Below are 27584 nucleotides of genomic sequence, written 5' to 3' on the forward strand. Positions count from 1 at the left end.
GAATTTTAGCTTAGCAGAAAGGGTTTGGTTTGATCATGCACTTCCTGGAAGCCTCTCCACCTGGAACCACCCACATTTCTCATGAAGCATGGCATTAGATATGTGAGAAGAGGGAGATTCTAACATAACAACAAAACCAGCACAGTTTATTCCTTATGAGATTTTAAACATATATTTTAGTTGAGACATAGAAATGTGTTTGTGGTCTAAACAGTTCCCATCTGAACAGTAGAGGACAGATATGTCTCATGAGATCTCATCTAAAATCAATTAGATTTGTCAATCTGTATATGATTACTCGGAATTTTTACAGGAATTTGTGGTTTGGTTTGTTTTTATCCTTCTAATTTTCTATTTCTTCTTTTGCACTAAAGGAAAAGTCATCATGAGCTAATGATCAGTATCGATGATGTTCCTAAATATGTAGGTTACTGCCTATATTCTAACATAAAATCTTCAACTAATTAAACAAAATTAAGTAGACCCTAGAGATAAATACATAAAATTTTAGTCAGTGTTAAAAGCAATTAAATCAAGCCTTGACCAGAATTTAATAGTTACAATTAAAAGAGGCAGGGAAAATAAGAATACGGACTTACATTGGGCAGACAATCACCTATTGTAGTAGGAGTGGCTGGGTTGCGTCCCCAGCACCCCGGCCGCCTGCTAGCTTATGCCCGAAATAACAGCACACAAACTGTATTCATTTAAACACTGCTTGGCCCATTTCTATCTAGCCCCTTCTAGGCTAATTCTCACATATTAATTTAGCCCATTTGTAATCATCTGTGTAGCACCACTAGGTGCACTTACCGGGAAGATTCTAGCCTACGTCCATCCTGGGTCGGAGCTTCATGGCGTGTGCCTCAGAGAGCAGAGCTATCGCCTCTTCACAGGAGAGGGGAGCATGGCATCTCTGAGCTCACTTCCTCTTCCTTCCAGTATTCTGTTCTGTTTACTCCACCCACCTATGTTCTAACCAATGAGGCCAAGCAGTTTCTTTATTACTTAACCAATGACCTTCCTCCATCATTTCCCCTTTTTCTGTTTAAACAAAAAGGAAAGGTTTTAACTTTAACATAACAAAACTACATATAACAAAACAGTTATAAAGCAAGAATTACAGTTACAATATTTACATCTACTTTATCTTTTATCATAACTAAGGAAACTATAACTATCTATATATTCTTCAACTGCATCAAAGACTCCAGAAGGATATAATATTACCTAAGTAAACAAGTAAGAAACTTCCAAAACTCTAGAAGTGACAGAGACATCTCGCTGCCTGGACAGTCACCCAAAGTTCCTCTGTACCATTGGGGCATCAATCTTCAGCCTTCAGGCCCATAGTATCCAGCAGACATTTCCATGAAGCAGGAAAATTCAAAGTCAGTTCAGTCACTATCTGTTGTGTCCTGCAGAATGTCTTGCAGACTCCTTCATGAATCAGGAACCCCGAAAGCCGGGCGGTGGTGGCGCACGCCTTTAATCCCAGCACTCGGGAGGCAGAGGCAGGCGGATCTCTGTGAGTTCGAGGCCAGCCTGGTCTAGAAGAGCTAGTTCCAGGACAGGAACCAAAAGCTACGGAGAAACCCTGTCTCGAAAAATTAAAAAAAAAAAAAGGGAACCCCGAAAGAAAGGCAAGTTCAGTATTCCTCTCTCTGCAGGTTCTCTGTTTCCAGTTTATGCAATAGTCCAGGCAAGAACAGTTTCTTGCCCAAATGGCTATCAAACTCCATAAGGATCCTCTTCGATGCCCATCTTCCTCTTGAAGTAGATTGGTGCTGCCAGGAGCAGAGTGTCTCATTGTCATGAAAAACCCTAAGTTATTAAAACATTTAAAATGCCATATTCTATAGTCTTTGAAAGATATGAAGAATGTCTATCTAACTGAAATGTATCTCTATATATCTAGAAAATCTAACTAACATGACTACAAGCTTGACTATTACTGATGATTATCCATTAACCTATATTTCTTTATTATACATTACATTTTTTAATGAAGTACACAATCACAATATCTTAATCAATAGCAGAAATATGCATATACATATAACAAAATTGACCTTAAATCTCTATCAATAAAGCAAAATCTATACTAATGCAAATTATTCATATCTATATTATATCCCCCTTTAAATGTAAAAGAACGTATATAAACCATATTTGGGAACATGGGCGCAGTTTTTTCTCTCCAAACTGCTTCCTGCTGAATGGGGGCATCGTTAATGAGGTCTTTCATGGTATAACCTGTGTGCTAGTTTCATCTCAGTTGGCAGTTGAGCAAAGCAATTTTCTGAAGATGTTTATAGCAACCCTTCAGGAGGGCATGGTCCATCATACCATATCAGAATAGAAGAAATGAACAGGGTCTCATCCTCTGTGAAAACAAAATAAGAAACTCCTTTCCAAAGTATCATGTCCTTAGATCCAAATTTCAAAGTCAAGGCATTTTCAAAATATCTATGTTGGATTAGTTCAGCAGCATTTATAAATAAATATCTTTTAGCAGCTGTTGCTCTTTCCTCAGCATTCAAATAATTCAAAGAGAGCATAATAGCATACAGTATCAAGATTCTCTGTGTATTTTCCATCTTTGTGCGTTTTATTTTAACCTCTATTTTGTTTATTTTTATTTTTTGCTTTTTGAGACAGGTTCTCTGTATCTTTGACCTGGAATAACTCTGTAGACCAGGCTGTCCTTGAACTCTCAGAGATCCACCTGTCTCTGCCTCACAGGCATTGGGATTAAAGGTGTACACTACTACACCTTGAACTCACAGAGATCTGTTTGTCTCTGCCTTCTAGGCACTGGGATTAAAGGCGTGTGCCACCACACCTTGAAGTCACAGAGGTCAATCTCCCTCTGCCTCCCAAGTGTTGGGATTAAAGGTGTGTACTACCACACACAAGAATTCTCTTCCTTTTTTTATTGTTTTTTACTTTAAGAACTTCAACTTTTAGCCTGCATATATTTTTAACACGCTGTAAATCATTTAAACATTTTCTTTGTCTTTGATGCTCTCTTTACTGTATCTCTCTCTGTTTTTCTGACCACATGAGTCTTTAATTTACCAAGCAATCTCAGTAGGATTAAAGGCGTGGCTTTGCCGGCTAGATGTAGCCCATTCCTTAGCTTTCCAGCCTCATGGCTGAGGTACTGGCTGTAGCCATGTTTACTGCCACAACTCTATAGCATTTCAAGGTCCCTGCCAGCAAGCGAGCTTCAGCAGCCTGTGCTTGCAAACCGCAAGAACCGCCTGCGTAAAAGAGTCAGAGAAATTGACCTTAAATCTCTATCAATAAAGCAAAATCTATACTAATGCAAATTATTCATATCTATATTAATCACCTTGAAGCCTAATGTGAGAGTGAGGCTCTGCAAGCCTGTTCTGCTCTCTCCCTAGTCTGCCTTTGGGACTGCCCAGACCTGTGTTTGAACTCATGTTCTTTTAAATGGTCATGGTAATATATGCCATATTATTCTCTTAATTTTGGAAATTAACACAGCAGTTATTGACCTTTCGTAGGTTCTTCTTTTTTAAATGTAAACTTACAGATCTTTTTATTATTATTAAATTCATTTTTAAAATAATCTTTTTATTTTACATACCTATCCCAGTCCTCCCATCCACTCCTCAGAGAGGGTAAGGCTTCCCATGGGGAGTCAACAAAGTCTGATATATCACTTTAAGGCAGGACTAAGGCCCTTTCCTCTATTTAGGCCAAGCAGGGTATCCCTCCAGAATGAATGGGCTCCAAAAATCCAGTTCAAGCACTAGGGATAAATCTCGGTCCCATTGCCAATGGCCTCAAGCCACATAATTCTCATGTACATTCAGAGGGCCTAGATTCTCCCACTATCAATCCAGAGTCAGTGAGCTTTCATCAGCTCAAGTCAGCTGTTTTGCGGGTATTCCCATTATGGTCATGACCCCTTTGCTAATATTATTGCTCCTCCTCTCTTGGTCTGGTCTCCAGAAGCTCAGCCCAGTGCTTAACTGGATCTCTGCATCTGCTTCCATCAGTTGCTGGATTAAGGTTTTATAATGACAGGTAAGGTAGTCATCAACCTGATTATAGGGGAAGGCCAGTTCAGGCACACTCCCCACTTTTGCTTAGGGTCTTAGCTGGGGTCTTTCTTGTGGATTCCTGAGAATTTTCCCAGTGTCAGTTTTCTCGCTAGCTCCCGTATGGCTCCGTTAATCAAGATATTTCTTTCCTTGCTCCCCCTCTCTGTCTTTTTTTCCATCTTAACCATCCTGTTCCCTCATATTCTCCTGTTCCCTCCACTTCTCCCCTCTTTTTCCACTTCTAAACCCCCCCCCCAATTTTCTCAGGAGATCTTGTCTAATTCCCCTTCGCAAGGGAATCCATGTATGTCTCTCTTAGTGTCCTCCTTGTTACCTAGCCTCTCCAGGGTAATGGACTATATGCTAGTTGTAGCACGATTAGTGAAAACCCAGAGACAGAAATTGGGGTTCAATCTGAAGATTAGAAAGGCAAAATAGCCAGCCACTGGCTCTTACCTCTGCCCCAGTCCAAAATAGCAATCCTGCCTCCAGGAATCTTACAATGAGACTGTGTGAGAGCTATCTCCTCCTGTATTATATTCTTCTTTGGTGCTAGGAATAAAGGCCTGCACCACTACCACCCAGTTTCTATGGCAAACGACCATGGCTCCTGGGATTAAAGGTGTGTGTCACTAGTGCCTGGTCTGTAAGGCAATTAGAGTAGCTGTTTTACACTCTGAACTTCAGGCAAGCTTTATTTATTTAAATACAAATGAAATATCACTACATCTGGTTACCCTTTGCTTTACATCTAGTATTCACTTATGAGTGAGTACGAAACACAAAAACAAAAACAAAAAAGCAGCCGGGCTGTGGTGGTACACGCCTTTAATCCCAGAATTTGGGAGACAGAGACAGGCAGATCTCCATGAGTTTGAGGCCAGCTGGTCTACTAAGTGAGTTCCAGGACAGACACCAAGGCTACAGAGAAACCCTGTCTTGAAAAACAAAACAAACAAATAAAACAAAACAAAAAGAGTGAGTACAGACCATGTTTGTCTTTCTAGGTCTTGGGTTACCTCACTCAGGTTTTGTTGGGTTTTTTTTTTTTTTTAGTTCCATCCATTTGCCTACAGATTTCAAGATGTCAGTTGTTTTTTTTTACTGCTGAACAGTACTCCATTGTGCAAATATACCACATTTTCTTTATTCATTTTTCTGATAAGGGGCACTTAGGTTGTGTCCAGGTTCTGGCTACTATAAATAATGCTGTTATGAACACAGTCGAGCAGATGTCCTTATGGTATGACTGTGCATCTTTTGGGTATATGCCCAAAAGTGGTATTGCTGGATCTTGAGGTAGACTGATTCCCAATTTTCTGAGAAACTGCCATACTGATTTCCAAAGTGGTTGTACAAGTTTGCATTCCTACCAACAATGAAAAAGTGTTCTCCTTACTCCTCATTCTCTCTAACATAAGCTATCATTAGTGGTTTTGATTTGCATTTCTCTGATGGCAAAAGATGTTGAACAATTCCTTAAGTATCTTCCAGCCATTTGCAATTCTTATGTTGAGAATTCTCTGTTTAGATAATAATAATCCATTTTTAAATTGGATTATTAGGTATTTTGATATTTTTGATAGTTTCTTGAGTTCATTATATATTTTGGAGATCAATCCTCTGCCACATATGAGGTTGGCGAAGGTATTTTCCCATTCTGTAGGCTGCCTTTTTGTCTTATTGACTGTGTCCTTTGCTTTACAGAAGCTTCTCAGTTTCAGGAGGTTTCATTTATTTATTGTTGCTCCCAGTGTCTGTGTTACTATTATCTTTAGGAAGTGTTCTCCTGTGCCCATGCATTGAAAACCACTTCCCATTTTCTCTTCCATGAGGTTCAGTGTGGTTGGATTTATTTGAGGTCTTTGATCCATTTGGACTTGAGTTTTATGCATGGAGATAGACAGGAATCTATTTGCATTCTTCAACATGTCGACATCTAGTTATGTCAGCACTATTTGTTGAAGATGCTTCCTTTTTTCCATTGTATAATTTAACTTCTTTGTCAAAAATCAGGTGTCCATAGGTGTGTAAATTAACATCAGGGTCTTTGATTTGATTCCATTGGTCTATCTGTCTGTTTTAATGCCAATACCAAGCAGTTTTCATTACCATAGCTCGATAGTAGATCTTTAAGTCAGGAATGGTGTTGTGTATGGAGGCTCCTTTGTTGTTTTGGCCATCCTGGGTTTTTTGTTTTTTCATATGAAGTTGAATATAATTCTTTCAAGGTCTGTGAAGAATTGTGTTGGGATTTTTGATGGGATTTGCATTAAATCTGTAGATTGCTTTTGGTAAGATTACCATTTTTATTATGTTGATCCTACCTATCCAAGAGCATGGGAGATCTTTTCATTTTCTGGTATCTTCTTCAATTTCTTTCTTTAAAAACTTAAAGTTCTTGTTATACAGGTCTTTCACTGTTGTAGAAGGCTGCTTGTTTGTTCCCGGCTGCTCAGTCCCGAAATAACCACACAGAAACTGTATTAATTTAATCACTGCTTGGCCTGTTAGCTCTAGCTTCTTATTGGCTAGCTCTTACATCTTAGTTTAACCCGTTTCTATTAATCTGTGTATTGCACGTGGCTTGGCTTACTGGCAAGGTTCTGTCCGGCATCTATCTCTAGGAGGGATGCATGGCTTCTCCTGACTCCACCTTCTTTCTCCCAACATTCAGTTTAGTTTTCCCACCTAGCTCTGCTCTGCCCTGCTATATGCTCAAAGCAGTTTTTTTATTCATTAACCAATAAAAGCAACACACATACAGAAGGACTTCCCACATCATTTTACTTCTTTGGTTGCTACTACCCCAAGAATGTTATGACCTATTGAACCTACAGATATGCCCTGTTGCTTCTTAATGCTTGGAGAACTCATGTGGAGAAATAAAAGTTTTCCATCCCTCTAACACCTAAACATGCAGTGGCTGAAGTGCTACCCAATTGTCTATGCTTGTTGTCCCTGTAATGAATAAAATGGGCTGCCATGGCAGTACGCGGATGCTGAAATTCTTCATGCATCTTATAAGTGAAAATAAACTATTGACATCATTAATCATACTCTACATATTAATTTGATTGGGTATAACATAATCATGTTTCATTATAATCATGAATCATTTGATTATTTAATAAATGCTTACATTTAAATTTTTCCTACAAAATATTCTAGTGATTGGATAAAATATGCTGATGAAGCTACAGCCTCTAAATAAAATGATTTGAGTAGCTTCCCTACCCTTAGCTTGTACTTAACGTCACTCATATCCTCATCCTCAAATACACAGTGAGCATATTTATTACCTGTCACTTGCCTTGTAGGTCCTCATGAAGTTAGTTTTTGCGTATAAGTCATAACAATGAAACTTGTCTTCAGATATTACAAATGTCCCTTAGGACAGGATCAGCCCCCACTGAGAGCCATAGTTGCTAGTCTGTAGAAATTTTTTTTTTCTTGCTTGATAACTGTTTTTTTTTTATTGAGAAAAGAAGAAAAAAACATAAACAAAAAACAAGTTTCCACCTCCTCCCAGCCTCCCATTTCCCTCCCCCTCCTCCCACCCTTCTCTCCCTCCTCCCACCCTTCTCTCCTTCCCCCCACTCCTCTCCCCCTCCCTCTCCAGTCCACAGAGCAGTCCGGGTTCCCTGCCCTGTGGTAAGTCCTAGGTCCTCCCCCCTCCGTCCATATCTAGGAAGGTGAACATCCAAACTGGCTAGGCTCCCACAAAGCCAGCACATTAAGTAGGATCAAAACCCCGTGCCATTGTCCTTGGCGTCTCATCAGCCCTCATTGTTCGCCATGTTCAGAGAGTCCGGTTTTATCCCATGCTTTTCCGGTCACAGTCCAGCTGGCCTTGGTGAGCTCCCAGTAGATCAGCTCCACTGTCTCAGTGGGTGGGTGCACGCCTCGTGGTCCCGACTTCTTTGCTCATGTTCTTCCTCCTTCTGCTCCTCATTGGGACCTTGGGAGCTCAGTCCAGTGCTCCTGTGTGGGTCTCTGTCTCTATCTCTATCCATCACCAGATGAAGGTTCTATGATGATATGCAAGATATTCGTCAGTATTGCTCTAGAATAGGGTCATTTCAGGTTCCCAATCCTCAGCTGCCCAAGGAACTAACTGGGAACCTCATCTTGGGCACTTTTTTTTTCAATCTGGTAATTTGTTTCACTTTTCTCTAAACCCATATCTTTGATATTAATCACAGTGTGTTAGTCTGTTCTTGAGTTCTTTGTTCTTTTTTTTTTCTGCCAAATTTGTTACTCTTTCATTTTAACTCCTTTTTTTCTGCCTACCATTTACTCCTTATGTCTCTTCTCATATTTCTGAGGCTTAAAATGCTGAATATATTCTTGGTGTGTATTCTCTTTCCCTTCTTTTTGTTTTCTTGTTTGTTTTGTTTTGTTTTTTGAGATAGGGTTACTCTGTAGCTTTGGAATCTGCCCTGGAACTAGCTCTTGTAGATCGGGCTAGCCTTGAACTCATGGAGATCCACCTGCCTCTGCTGGAACTAAAGGTGTGCCCCACCACCGCTCGACTTCCTTTTTATTTTAAAGTCATTTTCTTTTCAAAACTCATTGAACTAGATAGATATGGTGGTACATACCTGTAATCCCTTAAGAGCATAAGGAAGGGAGGAAGATCTTGAGCTATATATATCAGCCTGGGCTACATTATGAGATCCTGTCGCAAAAAACAAAATCATAACAACAAAAGAAATATAGGCTAGAATGATCCATGTAGTTATGGAAATGAGGTTGGAGACATCAGATTGTCTATCTTAACACACAGGCAGGTGGTTGCATATAGACATATTTGTAAATATCTCTGTATACATAGATCTGTATATACATTTATTTTCTTATTCTGTCAGCTGAAGGGACCCAGAAGCAACAATATCCCAATAACAATGATCACATATAGAGAACCAGTCTTATTTTTGAATACCATTCTCTCATTAGAGGAATCGGGGATCTTTGGATGTGTAGATGAACCAAAAGCTAGAATAGTAAATATATAAAATAATTTTAAAGCAAAGTAAAAATATGCTCAGAGTTTTTGAGGGGTGGTGTTTTTGTTGTTCTTTGTTCGTTTTGGTTTTTTGAGATAGCATTTCTTTGTGTAGCCCTGGCTGTACTGGAACTCACTCTGTAGACTAGACCTTGAACTCAGAGATCTACCTGCCTCTGCATCCTAGATGCTGGAATTAAGGGCATATAGCATCAATGTCCAGCTTCAGAAATTTTTTAAATGTCTGGTATTTAGCACGAATAATAAAAACCCAAAGATGAATATCGGGGTTTAACCCGAAAACCGGAAAAGCAAAGCAGCCAAGTCACTAGAGAAGTCCTACATTTACCAAGCCTAGGCTACTATATACTAAGCAGAGTAAGCAGCCAGAATCTCTCTCTCCTATCATTTTTATATTCCCTCTAGTTCTGCAATTAATGGTGTGTGACTTCCTAGTACAGGGATTAATGGTATGAGGCTCCACCACTTGTATTTGTTTCTGGGATGATCTTGGGTAGCACAGGGTGGCCTCCAACTCACAGAGATCTGCTTGCCTCTGCCTTCCGAATGTTGGGATTAAAGGCGTGCGCCACCACTGCCTGCCTTCAAATATATATATTTAGGACACAGGGAGGGAGCTCCAGTGAATACTGAAATCTGCCCCTGTTTAATTTTCCATACACTTTTATACCCCAATATAACGGAAGGGAGAAGACAAAAGACTGCTTTAACATGATACAAAGGACAATACTTTGAGTCATCAAGTCATTAATTCTTGAGACTATACACCCAAGCTCAGGGTGTATAGTCACAGTTGTTAACAACTTTGAGCAAGCTGAAACTCTCTGCCCTTCAGACAAGGTGGGAACAGGCTCACAGTGTTTGGGCCTCCACACCCCTGATGACAGACCTTCTAAGTGAAACAGCTTCTTTTCTCCCAAAGCTGTTTTGGGTCATGGTATTTATCGCAGTAGCTGAAAACCGTGGACGCCCTCCGAATATGTCAGGGCAAGAAGGTGGAGATGGATGATTTTTTTTGTTGTATTTTTTTTTATTTTACATTTATTTATAGAGGGAGCATGTGTGTCAAGCATGCACATGGAGGTCACAGCACTGTTTATGTGAATTGATTCTCCCCTTTTTACCATATGCATCCTGTGAATAAAATTCAGACAGTCAGGTTTGTTGGCAAACCCCTTTAGTCTCTGAACCATCTCTCTGATCCATACAAAGGACATTTTTAATGCCACCTACTAGCAGTATATATTCTCTAACCAGTGTCTAATTTATTTATTTATTTTTATTTATTTTTTGTTTATTTTTTTTAGTTGTTGCAAAAAAAAAATTCTGCCTCCTCCCCGTTTCCCATTTCCCTCCCCCTCCTTGCACACATTGCCCCCTTCCCCCACTCCCCTACCCCTCTCCCCCTCCCCCTCCACTCCATTCCCCCTCCCTCTTGAGAATGAAGAGCAGTCCAGATTCCCTGCCCTGCAGGAAGTCCAAGGTCCTCCCACTTCTATCCAGGACGAGGAAGGTGAGCATCCAAACAGGCTATGCTCCCACAAAGCCAGTTCATGTATTAGGATCGAAACCTAGTGCCATTGTCCTTGGCTTCTCATCAGCCTTCATTGTCTGCCACGTTCAGAAAGTCCGGTTTCATCCCATGCTTATTCAGTCCCAGTCCTGCTGGCCTTGGTGAAATCCCATTAGATCAGTTCCACTGTCACAGTGGGTGGGTACACCCCTCGTGGTCCTGACATCCTTGCTCATGTTCTCCCTCCTGCTCTAAATTTGGATCTTAAGAGCTCAGTCTGGTGCTCCAATTTGGGTCTCTGTCTCTGTCTCGATCCATCGCTAGATGAAGGTTCTAAGGTGATATGCAAGATATTCATTAGTATGGCTATATAGGATAGGGTCATTTCAGGTTCCCTTTCCTCAGTTGCTCAAGGTACTAGCTGGGGACATCTCCCTGGACACCTGCGAGCCCCTCTAGAGTCAAGTCTCTTGCCAACCCTAAGATGGCTCCCTTAATTAGGATATATATTTCTCTGCTCCCGTGTCCACCCTTCCTTTATCCCAACCATCCCATTCTCCCAAGCTCCCCCCATTCTCCCCTTCTCACGTTTCTTACCCCATTTTCCCTTAGCCCCATGTCACCTCACCCCCAAGTTCCCAGGTTTTGCCCTACAATCTTGTCTACTTCCCATATCCAGGCAGATGACTATATGTTTTTCTTTGGGTTCACCTTCTTATTTAGCTTCTCTAGGATGACAAATTATATACTCAGTGTCCTTTATGGCTAGAAACCAATTGTGAGTGAGTACAACCCATGTTCATCTTTTTGGGTCTGGGATACCTCACTCAGGATAGTGTTTTCTATTTCCATCCATTTGCATGCAAAATTCGTGAAGTCATTGTTTTTTACCGCTGAGTAGTACTCTAATATGTATATATTCCACACTTTCTTCATCCATTCTTCCATGAAGGGCATGTAGGTTGTTTCCAGGTTTTGGCTATTACAAATAATGCTGCTATGAACATAGTTGAACAAATGCTTTTGTCATATGATCGGGCATCTCTTGGGTATATTCCCAAGAGTGGTATTACTGGATCTTGGGGTAGGTTGATCCCGAATTTCCTGAGAAATCGCCACACTGATTTTCAAAGTGGTTGCACAGATTTGCATTCCCACCAGCAATGGATGAGTGTGCCCCTTACTCCACAACCTCTCCAGCAAAGGCTGTCATTGGTGTTTTTGATTTTAGCCATTCTGACAGGTATAAGATGGTATCTCAAAGTTAATTTAATTTGCATTTCCCTGATCGCCAAGGAGGATGAGCATGACCTTAAGTGTCTTTTGGCCATTTGAATTTCTTCTGTCAAGAATTCTCTGTTCAGTTCAGTGCCCCATTTTATAATTGGGTTAATTAGCATTTTAAAGTCTAGTTTCTTGAGTTCTTTATATATTTTGGAGATCAGACCTTTGTCTGTTGCGGGGTTGGTGAAGATCTCCCAGTCAGTGGGTTGCCTTTTTGTCTTAGTGACAGTGTCCTTTGCTTTACAGAAGCTTCTCAGTTTCAGGAGGTCCCATTTATTCATTGTTGTCTTTAATGTCTGTGCTGCTGGGGATATGCGTAGGAAGTGATCTCCTGTGCCCAGATGTTGTAGAGTACTTCCCACTTCGTCTTCTTTCAGGTTCAGTGTGTTCAGCCTGATATTGAGGTCTTTAATCCATTTGGACTTGATTTTTGTGCATGGCAATAGATATGGATCTATTTTCATTCTTCTACAGGTTGACAACCAGTTCTGCCAGCACCATTTGTTGAAGATGCTTTATTTCTTCCATTGAATACTTTTAGCTCCTTTATCAAAAATCAGGTGTTCATAGGTTTGTGGGATAAAATCTGGGTCTTCTACTCTATTCCATTGATCGACTTCTCTGTTTTTATGCCAAAACCAAGCTGTTTTCAATACTGAAGCTCTGTAATAGAGTTTGAAGTCAGGGATGGTAATGCCTCCAGAAATTCCTTTATTGTATAAGATTGTTTTGGCTATCCTGTGTTTTTTGTTTTTCCATATAAAGTTGATTAATGTCCTCTCAAGATCTGTGAAGAATTTCGATGGAATTTTAATGGGGATTGCATTGAATCTATAAATTGCCTTTGGTAGAATTGCCATTTTTACTATGTTGATCCTCCCAATCCAAGAGCAAGGGAGATCCTTCCATTTTCTGGTATCCTCCTCAATTTCTTTCTTCAAGGACTTAAAGTTCTTGTCAAATAGATCCTTCACATCCTTGGTTAGAGTTACCCCAAGATACTTTATGCTATTTGTGGCTATCGTGAAAGGTGATGCTTCTCTGATTTCCCTCTCTGCTTCCATATCCTTTGTGTATAGGAGGGCAACTGATTTTTTTGAATTGATCTTCTATCCTGCCACGCTACTAAAGGTGTTTATCAGCTGTAGGGGTTCTTTGGTGGAGTTTTTGGTGTCGCTCATGTACACTATCATATCATCTGCAAATAATGAAAGTTTAACTTCTTCCTTTCCAATTCGAATTCCTTTGATCCCCTTATGTTGTCTTATTGCTATTGCTAGAACTTGAAACACTATATTGAAAAGGTATGGAGAGAGTGGACAGCCTTGTCGTGTTCCTGATTTTAGTGGGATGGCTTTGAGTTTCTCTCCATTTAATTTGATGTTAGCTGTCGGCTTGCTATAAATAGCTTTTATTATAGTTAGGTATGACCCTTGTATCCCCAATCTCTCTAAGACCTTTATCATAAAGGGATGTTGAATTTTGTCAAATGCTTTTTCAGCATCTAATGAAATGATCATATGGTTTTTTCTTTCAGTTTATTTATATGATGGATTACATTGATAGATTTGCGTATGTTGAACCAGCCCTGCATCCCTGGGATGAAGCCTACTTGATCATAATGGATAATGTTTCTAATGTGTTCTTACATTCGGTTTGCCAGTATTTTATTGAGGATTTTTGCATCGATGTTCATGAGTGAGATTGGCCTGTAATTCTTTCTTGGTTGAGTCTTTGTGTGGTTTTGGTATCAGGGTAACTGTAGCTTCATAAAAGAAATTTGGCAAAGACTTTTCTCTTTCTATATTGTGAAATACATTAAGGAGTATAGATATTAGTATAGATACTCTTCTTGGAAGTCCTGGTAGAATTCTGCATTGAAACCGTCTGATCCTGGGCTTTTTTTGGTAGGGAGGTTTTTTATAACAATTTCTAATTCTTCGCAACTAACAAGTCTATTTAGATTCTTCACCTGGTCCTGGTCTAACTTTGGTATATGGTATTTATCTAAAAAAGTGTACATTTCTTTAACATTTTCCAATTTTGTGGCATATGGGCTTTTGTAGTAAGATCTAATGATTTTCTGAATTTCCTCTGTGTCTGTGATTATGTCTCCCTTTTCATTTCTGATCTTGTTAATTTATGTATTCTCAATCTCCAGGAACCAACTTTTGTTTCATTGATTCTTTGGATTGTTTTCTGTGTTTCTATTTTGTTGATTTCAGCCCTCAGTTTGATTATTTCCAGTCTTCTACTCCTCCTAGGTGAGTCTGCTTTTTTTTTTCTAGAGCTTTCAGGTGGGCTGTTAAGTCTCCAATGTGTGCTTTCTCTGTTTTCTTTAAGTGGGCACTTAGTGCTATGAACTTTCCTCTCAGGACTGCTTTCATAGTGTCCCATAAGTTTGAGTAGGTTGTTTCTTTGTTTTCATTGAATTCGAGGAAGACTTTAATTTCTTTCTTTATTTTTTCCTTGATCCAGGTGTGGTTCAGTAGTTGACTGTTCAGTTTCCATGAGTTTGTAGGCTTTCGGGGGTAGCATTGTTGTTGAATTCTAACTTTAATCCATGGTGATCTGATAAGATACAGGTTGTTACTAATATTTTTTTGTAACTGTGGAAGTTTGCTTTGTTACCCAGTATGTGGTCAATTTTCGAGAAGGTTCCATGAGCTGCAGAGAAGAAGGTATATTCTTTCCTATTTGGGTGGAATGTTCTATAGATGTCTGTTAAGTCCATTTGCTTCATTACCTCCATTAATTCTCTTATTTCTCTGTTAGGTTTCTGTCTGATTGACCTGTCCATTGGTGAGAGAGGAGTGTTGAAGTCTCCTACTATTAGTGTGTGCGGTTTGATGCCTGCCTTGAGTTTTAGCAATGTTTCTTTTATGTACGTGGGTGCTTTTATATTAGGGGCATAGATATTCAGGATTGAGACTTCATCCTGATGAATTGTTCCTGTTATGAGTATAAAATGTCCCTCTCCATCTCTTCTGATTGATTTTAGTTTGAAGTCAACTTTGTTAGAAATTAGTATGGCCACACCTGCTTGTTTCTTAGGTCCATTTGCTTGATAAACCTTTTCCCATCCCTTTACTCTGAGTAGGTGCCTGTCTTTGTGGTTAAGGTGTGTCTCTTGTAAACAGCAGAATGTTGGATCCTGTTTTCGTATCCAATCTCTTCGCCTGTGCCTTTTTATAGGTGAGTTGAGCCCATTGACAGTAAGTGATATTAATGACCAGTGGTTGTTAATTCCGGTCACTTTTTTAGTAGTAGTAGAGTTTGTGTGTTTCCTTTCTTCGAGTTGTCCTGGTGAAGGGTCTCTAGATGTTTGAGTTATTGTGGTTATTGTAGGACTCCTTGGTTTGTGATTTTCCTTCTATTACTTTCTGTAAGGCTGGATTTGTGGCTACGTATTGTTTAAATTTGTTTTTATCCTGGAAATTTTTGTTTTCTCCATTTATAGTGAACGAAAGCTTGGCTGGGTATAGTAGTCTGGGCTTGCATCCATGGTCTCTCAGTTTCTGCAGTACATCCATCCAGGACCTTCTGGTTTCATTGTTTCCATAGAGAAATCAGGTATAAGTCTGATAGGTTTACCTTTATAGGTAACTTGACCTTTTTCCTTTGCAGCTCTTAATATTCTTTCTTTATTCTGTATGTTTTGTGTTTTGATTATTATATGGCGAGGAGATGTTTTGTTTTTTTTTTTTTTGTTCAGTCTATTCGGTGTTCTGTATGCTTCTTGAACCTTCAAAGGAATATCCTTCTTTAGGTTGGGAAAGTTTTCTTCTATAATTTTATTAAATATATTTTCTGGACCGTTGAGCTGTACTTCTTCTCCTTCTTCTATCCCAATTATTCTTAGGTTTGGTCTTTTTATTGTGTCCCCAGATTTCCTGAATGTTTTGTGATGAGAATTTGTTGGCTTTGCTGTTTTCTTTGATCAGTGTGTTTATTTTCTCTATGGTATCTTCAGTGTCTGAGATTCTTTCTTCTATCTCTTGTAATCTGTTGGTAGTACTTGTCTCTGTATTTCCTGTTCGTTTACCCAGATTTTCCATCTCCTGCCTTCCCTCGGTTTGTGTTTTCTTTATTACCTCCATTTCATTCTTCATGTCTTGAACCACTTCCCTTACCTGTTTGATTGCTTTTTCTTGTTTCTCTTGGTTTTCTTGGGTATCTTTGAGTGCTTTATTCATTTCCTCTACCTTTTTGTTTGTGATCTCTAATTGTTTATGGCAGTTTTTCACCTCCTGTTTAGGGTCTTCTATTATTTTCATATAATTCACTTTTGAGTCGATTTCTTCTAATTCTTCTAGAGTAGGGTGTACAATTCTTCTTATTTCGGGATCTCTGGATTCTGGTGATGTCATGTTGCCTTTCAGGTTGTTGGAGGAATTCTTGCCTTGGCCCCTGCCCATCTCTTCCTTCAAATGGAGCCAGAGAGGCCTGGTGTCTTGGTCCAGTCTTTGCTGTGACTGACTCTCTGGTTGTAACTCTTCAGTGTAGAAGCAGGAACCGTCTAGTCCAGATGGAACTTCTCAGCACCGAAACATAGACGCCTGGTAGTCCAATGACCCGCGGACAAAAGGGAGAACTTGGGGGGCAGGGCGTTGACGAGTAGAACACAGGACACCCTGCCACAAAAGCTGAAGGTGCGCGTGCTCCCTTTTCGGGGGGGGGGAGGGGGGTGGTCCTTGAGGCCTGCCCAGTAGGCAGGCACTCACCTCTCTGGGTGGGTAGCCTTAGTGTAGGAGCAGAAAACTGTTCGTGAGCAAAGGACCTAGCAGAAAACACAGGCTTGTGTGTGTGGGGGGGGGTGTCGGGTGTAAGAAAGACAGCCCTGCAGAAGGAGCTGGGGGAGGGGGGCCTTGTGGTCTCTTCCGGGTCAATCTGCCCCTGGATCGCACACACTCACCAGTCCAGATGGAACTCCTCAGTACCTAAACAGGGCCGCCTGGTAGCCCGATGATCCGGGGACAAAAGGAAGAAACCGGGCAGGCGGGACGAGATCCAGGAGTGCACAGGCACCCCTGGAGCACAAGCTGAAGGTGCCCGGGCTCCCTTTCGGGGGTCCTTGAGGCCTGCCCAGTAGGCAGGCACTCACCGCTCTGGGTGGGTCGCCTTAGTGTAGGAGCAGAAAACTGTTCCTGAGCAAAGGACCTAGCAGAAAACAGGCTTGTGGGGGGGGGGTCGGGTTTAAGAAAGACAGCCCTGCAGAAGGAGCTGGGGGAGGGGAGGCCTGTGCTCTCTTCCGGGACAGTCCGCCCCTGGATTGCACACTCTCACCAGTCTAGATGGGACTCCTCAGTACCTAAACAGGGCCGCCTGGTAGCCCGATGATCTGGGGATGATGCTTCTTGAAACTTCAAAGGAATATCTTTCTTTAGGTTGGGAAAGTTTTTTCTATAATTTCATTAAATATATTTTCTGGACCATTGAGCTGTTCTTCTCCTTCTTCTACCCCTATTATTCTAGGTTTGGTCTTTTTATTGTGTCCCCAGATTTCCTGAATGTTTTGTGATGAGAATTTGTTGGCTTTGCTGTTTTCTTTGATCAGTGTGTTTATTTTCTCTATGGTATCTTCAGTGTCTGAGATTCTTTCTTCTATCTCTTGTAATCTGTTGGTAGTACTTGTCTCTGTATTTCCTGTTCGTTTACCCAGATTTTCCATCTCCAGCCTTCCTTCGGTTTGTGTTTTCTTCATTACCTCCATTTCATTCTTCATGTCTTGAACCACTTCCCTTACCTGTTTGATTGCTTTTTCTTGTTTCTCTTGGTTTTCTTGGGTGTCTTTGAGAGATTTATTCATTTCCTCTATGTTTTTGTTTGTGATCTCTAATTGTTTATGGCAGTTTTTCACCTCTTGTTTAAGGTCCTCTATTATTTTCATATAGTTCAGTTTAGAGTCGATTTCTTCTATTTCTTCTGGAGTAGAGTGTTCAATTCTTCTTGTTTCGGGATCCCTGGATTCTGGTGATGTCATGTTGCCTTTCAGGTTGTTGGAGGAATTCTTGCCTTGGCCCCTGCCCATCTCTTCCTTCAAATGGAGCCAGAGAGGCCTGGTGTCTTGGTCCAGTCTTTGCTGTGACTGACTCTCTAGGTGGATCTCCTCAGTGTAGAAGCAGGAACTGTTCCCGTCCAGATGGAACTCCTCAGTACCGAAACATAGATGCCTGGTAGGCCAATGAGCCGTGGACAAAAGGGAGAACCGGGGGGGGGGGGGCGAGTAGAACACAGGAGACCCTGTAGCACAAGCTGAAGGTGCCCACGCTCCCTTGAGGGGACCTTGAGGCCTGCCCTGTAGGCAGGCACTCACCGCTTTGGGTGGGCAGGTACTCACCGCTTTGGGTGGGTAGGCCGTCCAGATGAAACTCCTCAGCCTTTATTTTTTTCTTAAGTCTATGCACTGGAACCTGTTTAGAGGTTTTTCTGTCTGGAACTCTTTTACTTTGTATCTTTTAGCCTTTTTTGTGTATATGAGCCAAAGCTAAATCTGCCACACAGTGTGCAGCTGATTAGCTTCTCTCTACGGAGGCCTATGTGAGACTGCAGAAACCTGCCATGCAGCTTAGCACATAGTGTGTAACACAAGGGCCTGCTTGTCAAGGTTTCTATCCTGCCCAGTTCCCACAGCTGGTAAACACCCAAAGAAAATCACACAGAGGTCTCCATAAGTTATAAACTGATTGTCTCATTAGTTCGGGCTTCTTATTAGCTCTTGTAGCTTATATTGACCCATTATTCTTATCTATGTTAGCCACATGGCTCAGTACCTTTTCCAGCGGGGAGGTCACATCCTGCTTCTTTGGTGTCTGGACAGGACTGCTGAAAGAGCTTCCTTCTTCCCAGAATACTCCTATTCTCATTGCCCCACCTCTACTTCCTATCTGGTTTTCTCACCTATACTTCCTGCCTGGCTATCAGCCAGTCAACGTTTATTTAAAATATAATTGACAGAATACAGACAATTCTCCTGCACCAATAGTGTCTGGTGGCCGGCTTTGTCTTGCAGGCAGCTGTTGGGAGGCATGTCTCTGTGCTGCTGCTGGAATGAGACTGTGAGACTCGGAAACCCAGTTGTGGCTCCATTTCTGTGCATTCAGTTTTCTCAGGTGTTATGTGGATGTTGGTGCCATTAAATGCTGTAGGGTGGTCTTTCTGTACACTGTGAATATGTGTTACTCTCACTAGCTGATAAGTAAAGCTGCTTTGGCCTATGGCAAGGCAGGATAGAACCAGCTGGGAAATCCAAGCAGAGGTACAGGTAAAGAAGGTGGGGTTGCCAGTCATCTGCCAAGGAAACAAGACATGTAAAGATGTAAAACTTAAGGTAGCAAGCCATGAACTACGTGACAAAGCATAGGTAAGAAAGAAGGAGTTAATTTTAATGTAAGAGCTAGCTAATAATAGACCTGAGCCATTGGCCAAACACTGATAATTAATATTAAGCCTCTGAGAGGTTATTCAGGAATTGGAGGGTGGGAGAGAAACCTCCAATTACAGGAAATTCTTTATAGGCAAGAGAGCAGGAGTGGGATTGACCTTTAAAAAAACTAAATATTATTTAAATTTTCATTTTATTAAGAGTAAAACATGAGGGCTGGGCTGTGGTGACACACGCCTTTAATCCCAGCACTCGGGAGGCAGAGGCAGGCGGATCTCTGTGAGTTCGAGGCCAGCCTGGTCTAGAAGAGCTAGTTCCAGGACAGGAACCAAAAGCTACGGAGAAACCCTGTCTCGAAAATCAAAAAAAAAAAAGAGTAAAACATGACATTGTTATTGCTCTTTTATCAATTTTACTGAGTTACTTGGACTTGCTGCTGCTTCTGACTTGACTTGCTCAGAGGAGACTCCCCTAATTTGTGTGGATCCATATGTAAGCTCTTAAATTCCGTGTTAATTACTAGAACATCATTGGTTCCTTTTTTCTTAAGTAGACATATTTGCAGCTTAAATACAAGCTAGAAAGGGATACCTATTAGCATATTTTTAACATTTCAGTAAGCAATGACATCTAGGCCATCTGATAATAAAGTGCAATAAGAATATAGCATTGACAGCAACTGCTGGAAACAGATGCAGAGACCCACAATCACACATTACTCTAAACTCTGGGAATTCTGCTGAAGAGCGGGAGGAAACATTATTGGAGCCAGTGGGGTCATGGACTCCACAAGAAAACCCACAGAATCAACTAACTGGAGCTCATAAGCGCTCTCAGAGACTTCGTGGTACTAACCTATGTCCTCTGTATATGGGTGGCAGTTGTGTACCTTGGTCTTCTTGTAGGACTCCTTACAGAGGGTACAGGGCCTGTCCCTGACTCCTTTACTGGCTTTTGGCACTCTATTCCTCATGCTGGGTTGCCTCACCCAGCCTTGATATGAGGGGAGGTGCTTAGTCTTACGGAAACTTGATATTCCGTGTTTTGTTGATATCCGTGGGTGGTCTGCCCTTTTCTGAATGGAAACAGAGGAGTAGTGGAAAGGGGAGGGACTGGGAAGAGAAGGGGGAAAGGAATCTGTGGTCAGGATGTAAAATAATTTTAAAAAAATGTAATACTAAACAGATAAACGGTTTATGGCAGAAAAGCTGAAGTGTTAATCAGTCAGGTTTGAAATTTCATTTACTGAATACCTGTGCAGATTTTTACCTCACCTGTTAAATATACCTCATTAAAGATTAATATTGTAAAGAAAAAAGCTAATGTCATGGCAGTTTCTAAACAGTAGTATTTGTTGAGAGAAACATTTCTCTATCAGGAAACATCCCCCCGCCCCGTGTATGTGTGTGTGTCCACATGCATGTACATGCAGAGCTAGAAAAGAAAGAACTCTACTTCAGAGATGAAGCTATTTTTCCATTAAAAAAATATGTATTCCTGGTAATGTAACTTAGTAGCAGAAAATGTGTTTCTTATAACAAGGCCTTGGGTTCAATCCCAAAAGCTATAGACACATGGGTATATGTGCAATTTGTGTGCATACTAGCAAGGATTAATTTTAAAGTTTCAAAGTTATATGTGTGTTGTATTAATATTCACATTGTTATATGTGTATATGTAAGGATTCATTTTAATATCTAATCTTTCTCCCAGTATCATTCTTCTATACTTAACAGCAGAAAAGCCTTATCTAATTATAAAGCATATACTCATTTCTATAGAAAATCCTTTTCCCTTACAACTTATTGCTCAACACTGAGCCACCAGACCAGATGTTGTAAATTCTGGTGAGCCATAATACCTGTCCTTCTGTTACAGATGTAACAATGAGAGTGAGTGGACCCAGATTCATGAGAACATCATCCGAAAGTCAAGCACCAAGTACTCCGCCCCCAGTGCCAGCCATGGTGATGTATTTATTTGACTAGAAACTTTTGTGTTGCATTTGTATGTGCTAGTCATGTAGCACTTCAGTGGCTGGTGTGGACTGACTGCTTTGTAAAGTTTAATTTCCTGCTCACATTTGTTTCCTTCCTCAGAGTTTTCTAGTACTAGTTCTACATCTAGTCATTTAAGACCATTTTAGTATTTGCTGACTAAAATACATTTGGTCTTTTTAATAATGAACTCTATACACTTTACTAAATAACTTGAACTCCAGTCCAGTAAGCAAAATGTTTCAAGGTTTGTTACATTGTCAAGTATGTTTTCTTGAGCAAAAAGACAAGCATTAGTATCAATTCTCTTTCTACTCCTAGTGAATGTCTGCATCTGAAGAAAGCCTGACACTAATGATTAGTTTTCTAAGAAAACTATCAGGGCAGTGGTGTAGGTTAGTGATAAAATGTTTGCTCAACATGTAGCTCTAGATTCTAACCCTAGCACTGTGGCAGGAGAAATGGAAAAGAGACACACTTGGTGTCTTTCCTGGTACAATCCACAGAGTCGTTACGTGATTCTGAATTAAAAAAAAATGTTTTATTTTTTGTAGGTCTTATTATTTCCCTACAGCTTTTTCGTGGTGACATGGAACAGATTCGGAGAGAAAATCCCATGATATTTAATAGAGGATTAGCAATTACAAGAAAATTGGGATTTCCTGATGTTATCATGCCAGGTAGGAAGAACTTCTTGGGGCTGGGGAAGGAGATGGCTTAGCGGAATGGAGTTTAGTGCTCCTTGCTTGAGCAGGTGGTAAGCTATTCAGGTGAGCTACACAGCCATTAAAGTCTCTGCCTCCCAAGTCAGGTGACTGACTGTAGTTTTCAGCAGTAGCCCTTTGAGTCTTGTAAGCATTTGTTCTTCACCAGAAGCCCCGGTACCATGTTCCCCAGTGCAGTATGACAGCTCAGCGTATGGGCTTTGTGGAGTTCTGGAAATAAGAGAACCAACATGAAATTTCTTCCTAGAGATGTGTTTTTGTAACCTCTTTCATCACATTCCCTTGCTGAACATTTCCTCACAAGGATTATCCACTTAAGGGGAAGAATTTATCAAAATTCTTCACTATCAGAGACTCCAGTTTGTATAGGAATGACAGGTACATTTTAATGTAACAGAAAACAGATCATACAAATGGTATAAATTTGGGCGTTCTAAATAGTACTGCCCGGCCATTTTCTCAGCAGTTGTCTCAGTGGAATTCCAGGGCAGAGAGGAGGGATGAGCAGCCTCTCAAGTATGGTTTTCCTAGCCAATACTAGTCTGTTAGGTGGGCTGAGGCAGAGCTGGAAAAGTGTACCTTAACTGTGGCTGGAGCTGAAAGAGCTGTCAGAAGTGAAACGGCTGGGTAGAGATTGGTGGTAGACAGTTGGATAACCAAGAAGACACGAAGGATAGGAAGCTCAGAACAGGCAATACCTGGTTGTCTGGATAAATCGACTCTAGGAGAAGTGGACCTACCCTCTCAGTTGAGTTTTAATTCCCTATGCCAAGCTTTTTTGTTGAGAAGAGCCAGCCAGGATGGATTAAATGTGACTACCTTATATATCATTTTTTAGTTCTTCCTGGTTCTTCACAAAATCTTCTTATTGGAAACATTTGCCAGTACACTCCCAAAGAGGAATGTGACTTGAGCATAGAGAAGGCCCACACAATGGGTTCCAGCTACTCTGTTTGCCCAGATTTATTTTCTGTCACCTTCAGTCCCTCCCTGTGGACACTGTGTATTCAGAGTAAACTGCTGTGCCCTGCTTTTATTTCCTACTTATGAACACAGGAAGCTCTTTGGATGGCAAATTTAGGCCAACTAGATCAATTATGTTTATTGCTAAGTGCTGAGAGACTTCATGCTTATGAAGGGCCTCCATCTGGCTGTCATACAGGTGAGTGTTCCATTGGAAGCTGCTCCTATACTTTGCTGATCACATTCTTCAGCCCTGTCTGTACCCTATAGCCAGGGAAAGGAAATCCCAAACAACAGTCTCAGCTTTGCAGCGGTGCGACTTAGAAAGAGAATATAGGCTAACTGAAATTGATCTAATGAATCTAATGACCTTTTCAAAATTATATGTCTAGGGGCTGACTGTGGTGGAATAATATATGTCCTTTGATCCCTTTTTTCCTTAAGTTTATTTTTTGTATAATATCTGGACATTAACTTCGTAATAGCTCATGGAATTGGAACTAACTAAATAGAATCTAGAAAGAAGTAAAGGTCAGTCAAAATTGTACATAATGTCTTGGAAAACAGCTTGGTCAATTGAGTGCTTCCTTTGCAAGCTTGAGGACCTGAGCTCAATCAGTAGAACCCATTTTAAAAAGCTGGGTAGAGTGGTATATGGTATAATCTCAGCACTCCACTTGGAGGCAAAGACGAACAGATTCCTGAGGCTTGCTGGCCAACCAGCCTAGCAGAATTGGCAGAGCTCCATGCCAGTGAAAAACCCTGTCTCAAAAAAATCCAAGGTGGACAGCTTCTGAGAAATAACATCTGACTTTCCTTTAACCTCCACACATGCATATATTTGTACAATTATATTAGCAAGACACATTAAAAAAGCTTGCATGTATGGAAAATACCTTCTGCTCAAGTACTCTCCCTTACTTTGTAGCATTGACACACAGGTTTAGAACAGATTTTTGTCTGCACTAAAAATGACAGGAAGTGTGTGATGGCAGGCATTAGTGAGACGAGCTGAGGTTAAGGAAGTATTCTGTTTCCTGAGAAGCTAAAGCGTCACCAGATGATTTTCCCTACAAGGCATGACATTGGGCATTTCTTGGAGACCTGGGGCCAGGACATACGAGTGCTACTTCTGGGTTGTCTGCCTTTGCAGTGATGAGTATTATAGCTAAAAGTAAGCAGTATTTTGTATATATTCTGTCCCATACTCTATCCTTTCTCCTCCTTAGGAAAGAGCCTTTTACATAAATGGCAACCCTTGACATTACAACTATCGTCTTCTTATATTGTGCTCCAGTATATCATCAGAGAGGGTGTGTGTGTGTGTGTGTGTGTGTGTGTGTGTGTGTGTGTTTGAGAGAGAGGGAGGGAGGGAGGGAGAGAGAGAGGGAAGGAGGAAGAGAGGGAGCAAGCTAGAGCTCATGTGCATGCATACATGTGGTCAGTCTGGTTTGGGAACAATGACTGTAGGAACAAAAGCCTTGGAGAGTCTGGTAGGTCACAGCCATTTCTCCTTCTGAAGCTGGGGCACCCTTCTTCTGAGAGAACATTGCGCCTGGGTTGTAACAGTTCCTCAGCTTCACAGTGCTGGCCAACTTAGAAGATGCAACTTTATTTTCTTGACTCATGGGCACATGAAGCAAGAACAAGAAAAGAAACTGTGCCAGTAATTGTGAGCACACCAACACTAACGTCTGAGGAGTTATAGTAAATGATGAAAAATTAGAATTACTCACAAGCTGTGATCCAGCATTTAGCAGAAACTACCAGATACTCATATGGAGTGGTCTATTTTTGTCAGGCTGTCCCAGATAGATCTCTGTCAAAACATGTTGCTAGAGCACCATAGAGGAGTTAAGCTGGACTCTAGGCACAGATATCTAGCATGTCACTTCTAGAAAGGTCTTTCTGACTTCTTTTCATTGTTTTCTATGAGAGTTTATATACACACAAGGTGGATGCTGTAAGCAAAAGACAACTGCCTGTGTGCCACAGCTGAGTCCTTAATTAAGCCACTTAGTTCTACTCATGGCCATTAGTAATGAGCAAAAGGCAACAGTGATACTGCAGGAATTCTGAGAACTATTGCCCTTAAGGCCCCATAAAAAGGCATGCCTAACAGAAAGTGCCGTGTTATATTATAAAAGAACAAATAGATACAGGAATTTAAGCCTTGATTGAGATAGGATGGCTTTGAATTCCTTATATAAATGAGTATAAATGAGACTGGCCTTGAACTCCTGATCCTTTTGCTTCTACTTCCCAAATACTGCTATTACATTGGCCCTACCATACCTAGCTAATAGTTGTTCATTTTCTTGTGTAAGTATGTGGTGTTATATGTGTTTGTGGGTTTATATTTGTGCGTGTGTGTGTGTGTGTAGAAGACAAAGGTTGACACCAGGTGTCTTCTGTCACTATCTTTTTTCTTTCTTTTTTTTTTTTTTTTTTGAGACAGGCTTTTCATTGAACCTGGAACTCACCAACTGACTAGATTAGCTGGCAAGCAAGCCTTTGGGAAACATGTCTCTGTGCTGTAATGCTGGAGTTAGGGACATCAACCACTGTGCTTGGCTTTTTATGTGATGATAGAGATCTGAACCTAGGTCCTCATGCTTGTGCAGCAGGCACTTTACCAGCTAAGCTTTCTCTTCATTTTTTTAAACTGAGCTCCTAAAACTTTTTATTGGTTACTCACAATATTTCTCTATTTTCTCCATCCTTCAAGATTATTTTTATTCAGTACAAAAGCTAATAACTCCGTAGCACACCCGTAGCCCTTCCCTGTATTTTAAAAGACGATGGGTGGGAAAGACTGGATTAGGACAGCTATTCCAGGGGACAAGTGACTCATAGGTCAGTGTTAGCCGCAGTGATACCCCAAAGAATGCTGGAAGCCAGCAGAGTGTAACATGCTTAAAATATCTGTTCATGAAGGTACTATAGCCTCTAGACACCATTCTTAAGCCAGCAGCGATGTGCTAGTACTTATATCTTCTTATTTTATTTCTTATCTTTCCTGGGAAGCCTGTCTCCTGGGATTAATGGAAATACAGAGAATTCTTTTGTGATTCTGTGACAAGTACAGTATTTTATTCTGTTTTCAAAGTCTTGGATTTCTAAGGGTATTTATTGTCTCTAGTGGTTATAGGCCAAATTTCAAAATCGTTAAATTGTCTTCTATCCTAATATAAAAATCCACCTATGACTTAGTATGTTGTTCTAATTAGAACATGTCTCCCCCTGAAGCAGTGATTTTCTAATGTTAATATGAATCAGAATTACTTGCAAGACATAGAAAAACAGATTATTGTGCCCACCTCAAAGAGTTTCTAAGTTGAGTTTGGGCCCAACAGTTTGGTTTTCTCACCAACTCTTAGGTTATGAAGAATGGTGCTAGTCTGGGAACCCCTTTAAGAACCATGTGTTAGGACTGAGGGATGGCTCAGTGGTAAGAGCATGCACTGCCTTGCAGAAAGCCTGGGTTCAGTTCCCAGCACCTATATTGTATGACTCACTACTTGTAACTCCAGCTTCAGGGGATCTGACTCTCTCACATGGGTTTCATAGACACAAGTATATGAGTGCATGTGTGCACGCACACACACACACACACACACACACACACACAAATTTTAAAAAATATATTATGATAAAGCCATGTCTTAGGACTGGCAAAGTGACATAGTAAGTAAAAGTACTTGCTGTACAAGTCTGAATTTGATCCCCAGAACCCACTATGAAGCTGGCTCCTGAAAGTTGTCCTCTGCCCTCTACACATACATAAACCCACACTCACATATACAATCATACATGTGTACAGAATCACAGTAACAGTAAATAAAATCTAAATTCAAAATAAAAAGAGAGAGAGATTTAGGAGATTGAGTGAGCCATGACTTAAAAAGAACTCTGCTTTGTGTATGGGTGGTTTGTCCCTGCTGAGTCAGAGCTCAGGCAAACAGTGTTTATCCCTGGGTTGCTCTGGACTTGCACATGCTATGCAGGCATGCCACCCCTCTTATGGGGCCTCTGAGTTTTGCCTTTGTGCTTGTAAATACACTCTTGTCATTTTCTTTGATCCTTAATAAAAAAAAAGTGCATGCTTCATCACTGACCTACAAGTGATGTTTCTTCTCTTTTCCTGTTTGTCTTAATTGTTCTTATTTTTCTCTGTGCTGTCCCCCTCATTCTCGTCCCTTTCTTTCTGATGCAGAGATGAAGATAGTTGGGTGTAAGTTCTTGATTTTGTGTGTCCTGACTGCTTATTGCCTGCTTTGTTCTCATACCCATTTGTTTCATGGAATGTTGCAATACTGGGTGGGGTGTCATGTACATTATTAATCCTTCATCAGTCTCGCCTTCCTGGGTAATTGACAAGAGCTAAAAGGAAAGCTACCAGCCTAATCTTAAACACCATGTTTCTTTGGGTGTTCATTAAAATCTGAGGACATACTGCAATATTTTAAAAATATCTTCACAAGTTTGAAATGTAGATAGAGAAAAGGACTTTTAAATGAGATATTTTGTATTACGCAAGTTATAAAAAAATAATAGCCAGGCAGTGGTGGTGCATGCTTTTAATCCCAGTACTCAGGAGGAAGAGGCAG

The 27584-nt window shown here is 40.7% G+C and overlaps 1 protein-coding gene across 4 annotated transcripts in view; it reads left to right on the plus strand.

The window, feature by feature from the left end:
• The window catches only part of Dock3 (dedicator of cytokinesis 3), a 465111-nt gene that overhangs the window by 326025 nt on the left and 111502 nt on the right, over positions 1-27584 (plus strand). For all 4 annotated transcript variants that reach the window (XM_041676723.1, XM_041676726.1, XM_041676724.1 and 1 more), the window contains exons 13-14: positions 21168-21256; positions 21841-21966. In XM_041676723.1, coding sequence (XP_041532657.1) covers positions 21168-21256; positions 21841-21966 — 215 coding nt within the window. The remainder of the gene's footprint in view (positions 1-21167; positions 21257-21840; positions 21967-27584) is intronic.

Source organism: Microtus oregoni, unplaced genomic scaffold (genome assembly GCF_018167655.1).
Source record: "Microtus oregoni isolate MIOR12 unplaced genomic scaffold, Mior012 000028F_ref0000031, whole genome shotgun sequence".
In the NCBI taxonomy this organism is placed as follows: Eukaryota; Metazoa; Chordata; class Mammalia; order Rodentia; family Cricetidae; genus Microtus; species Microtus oregoni.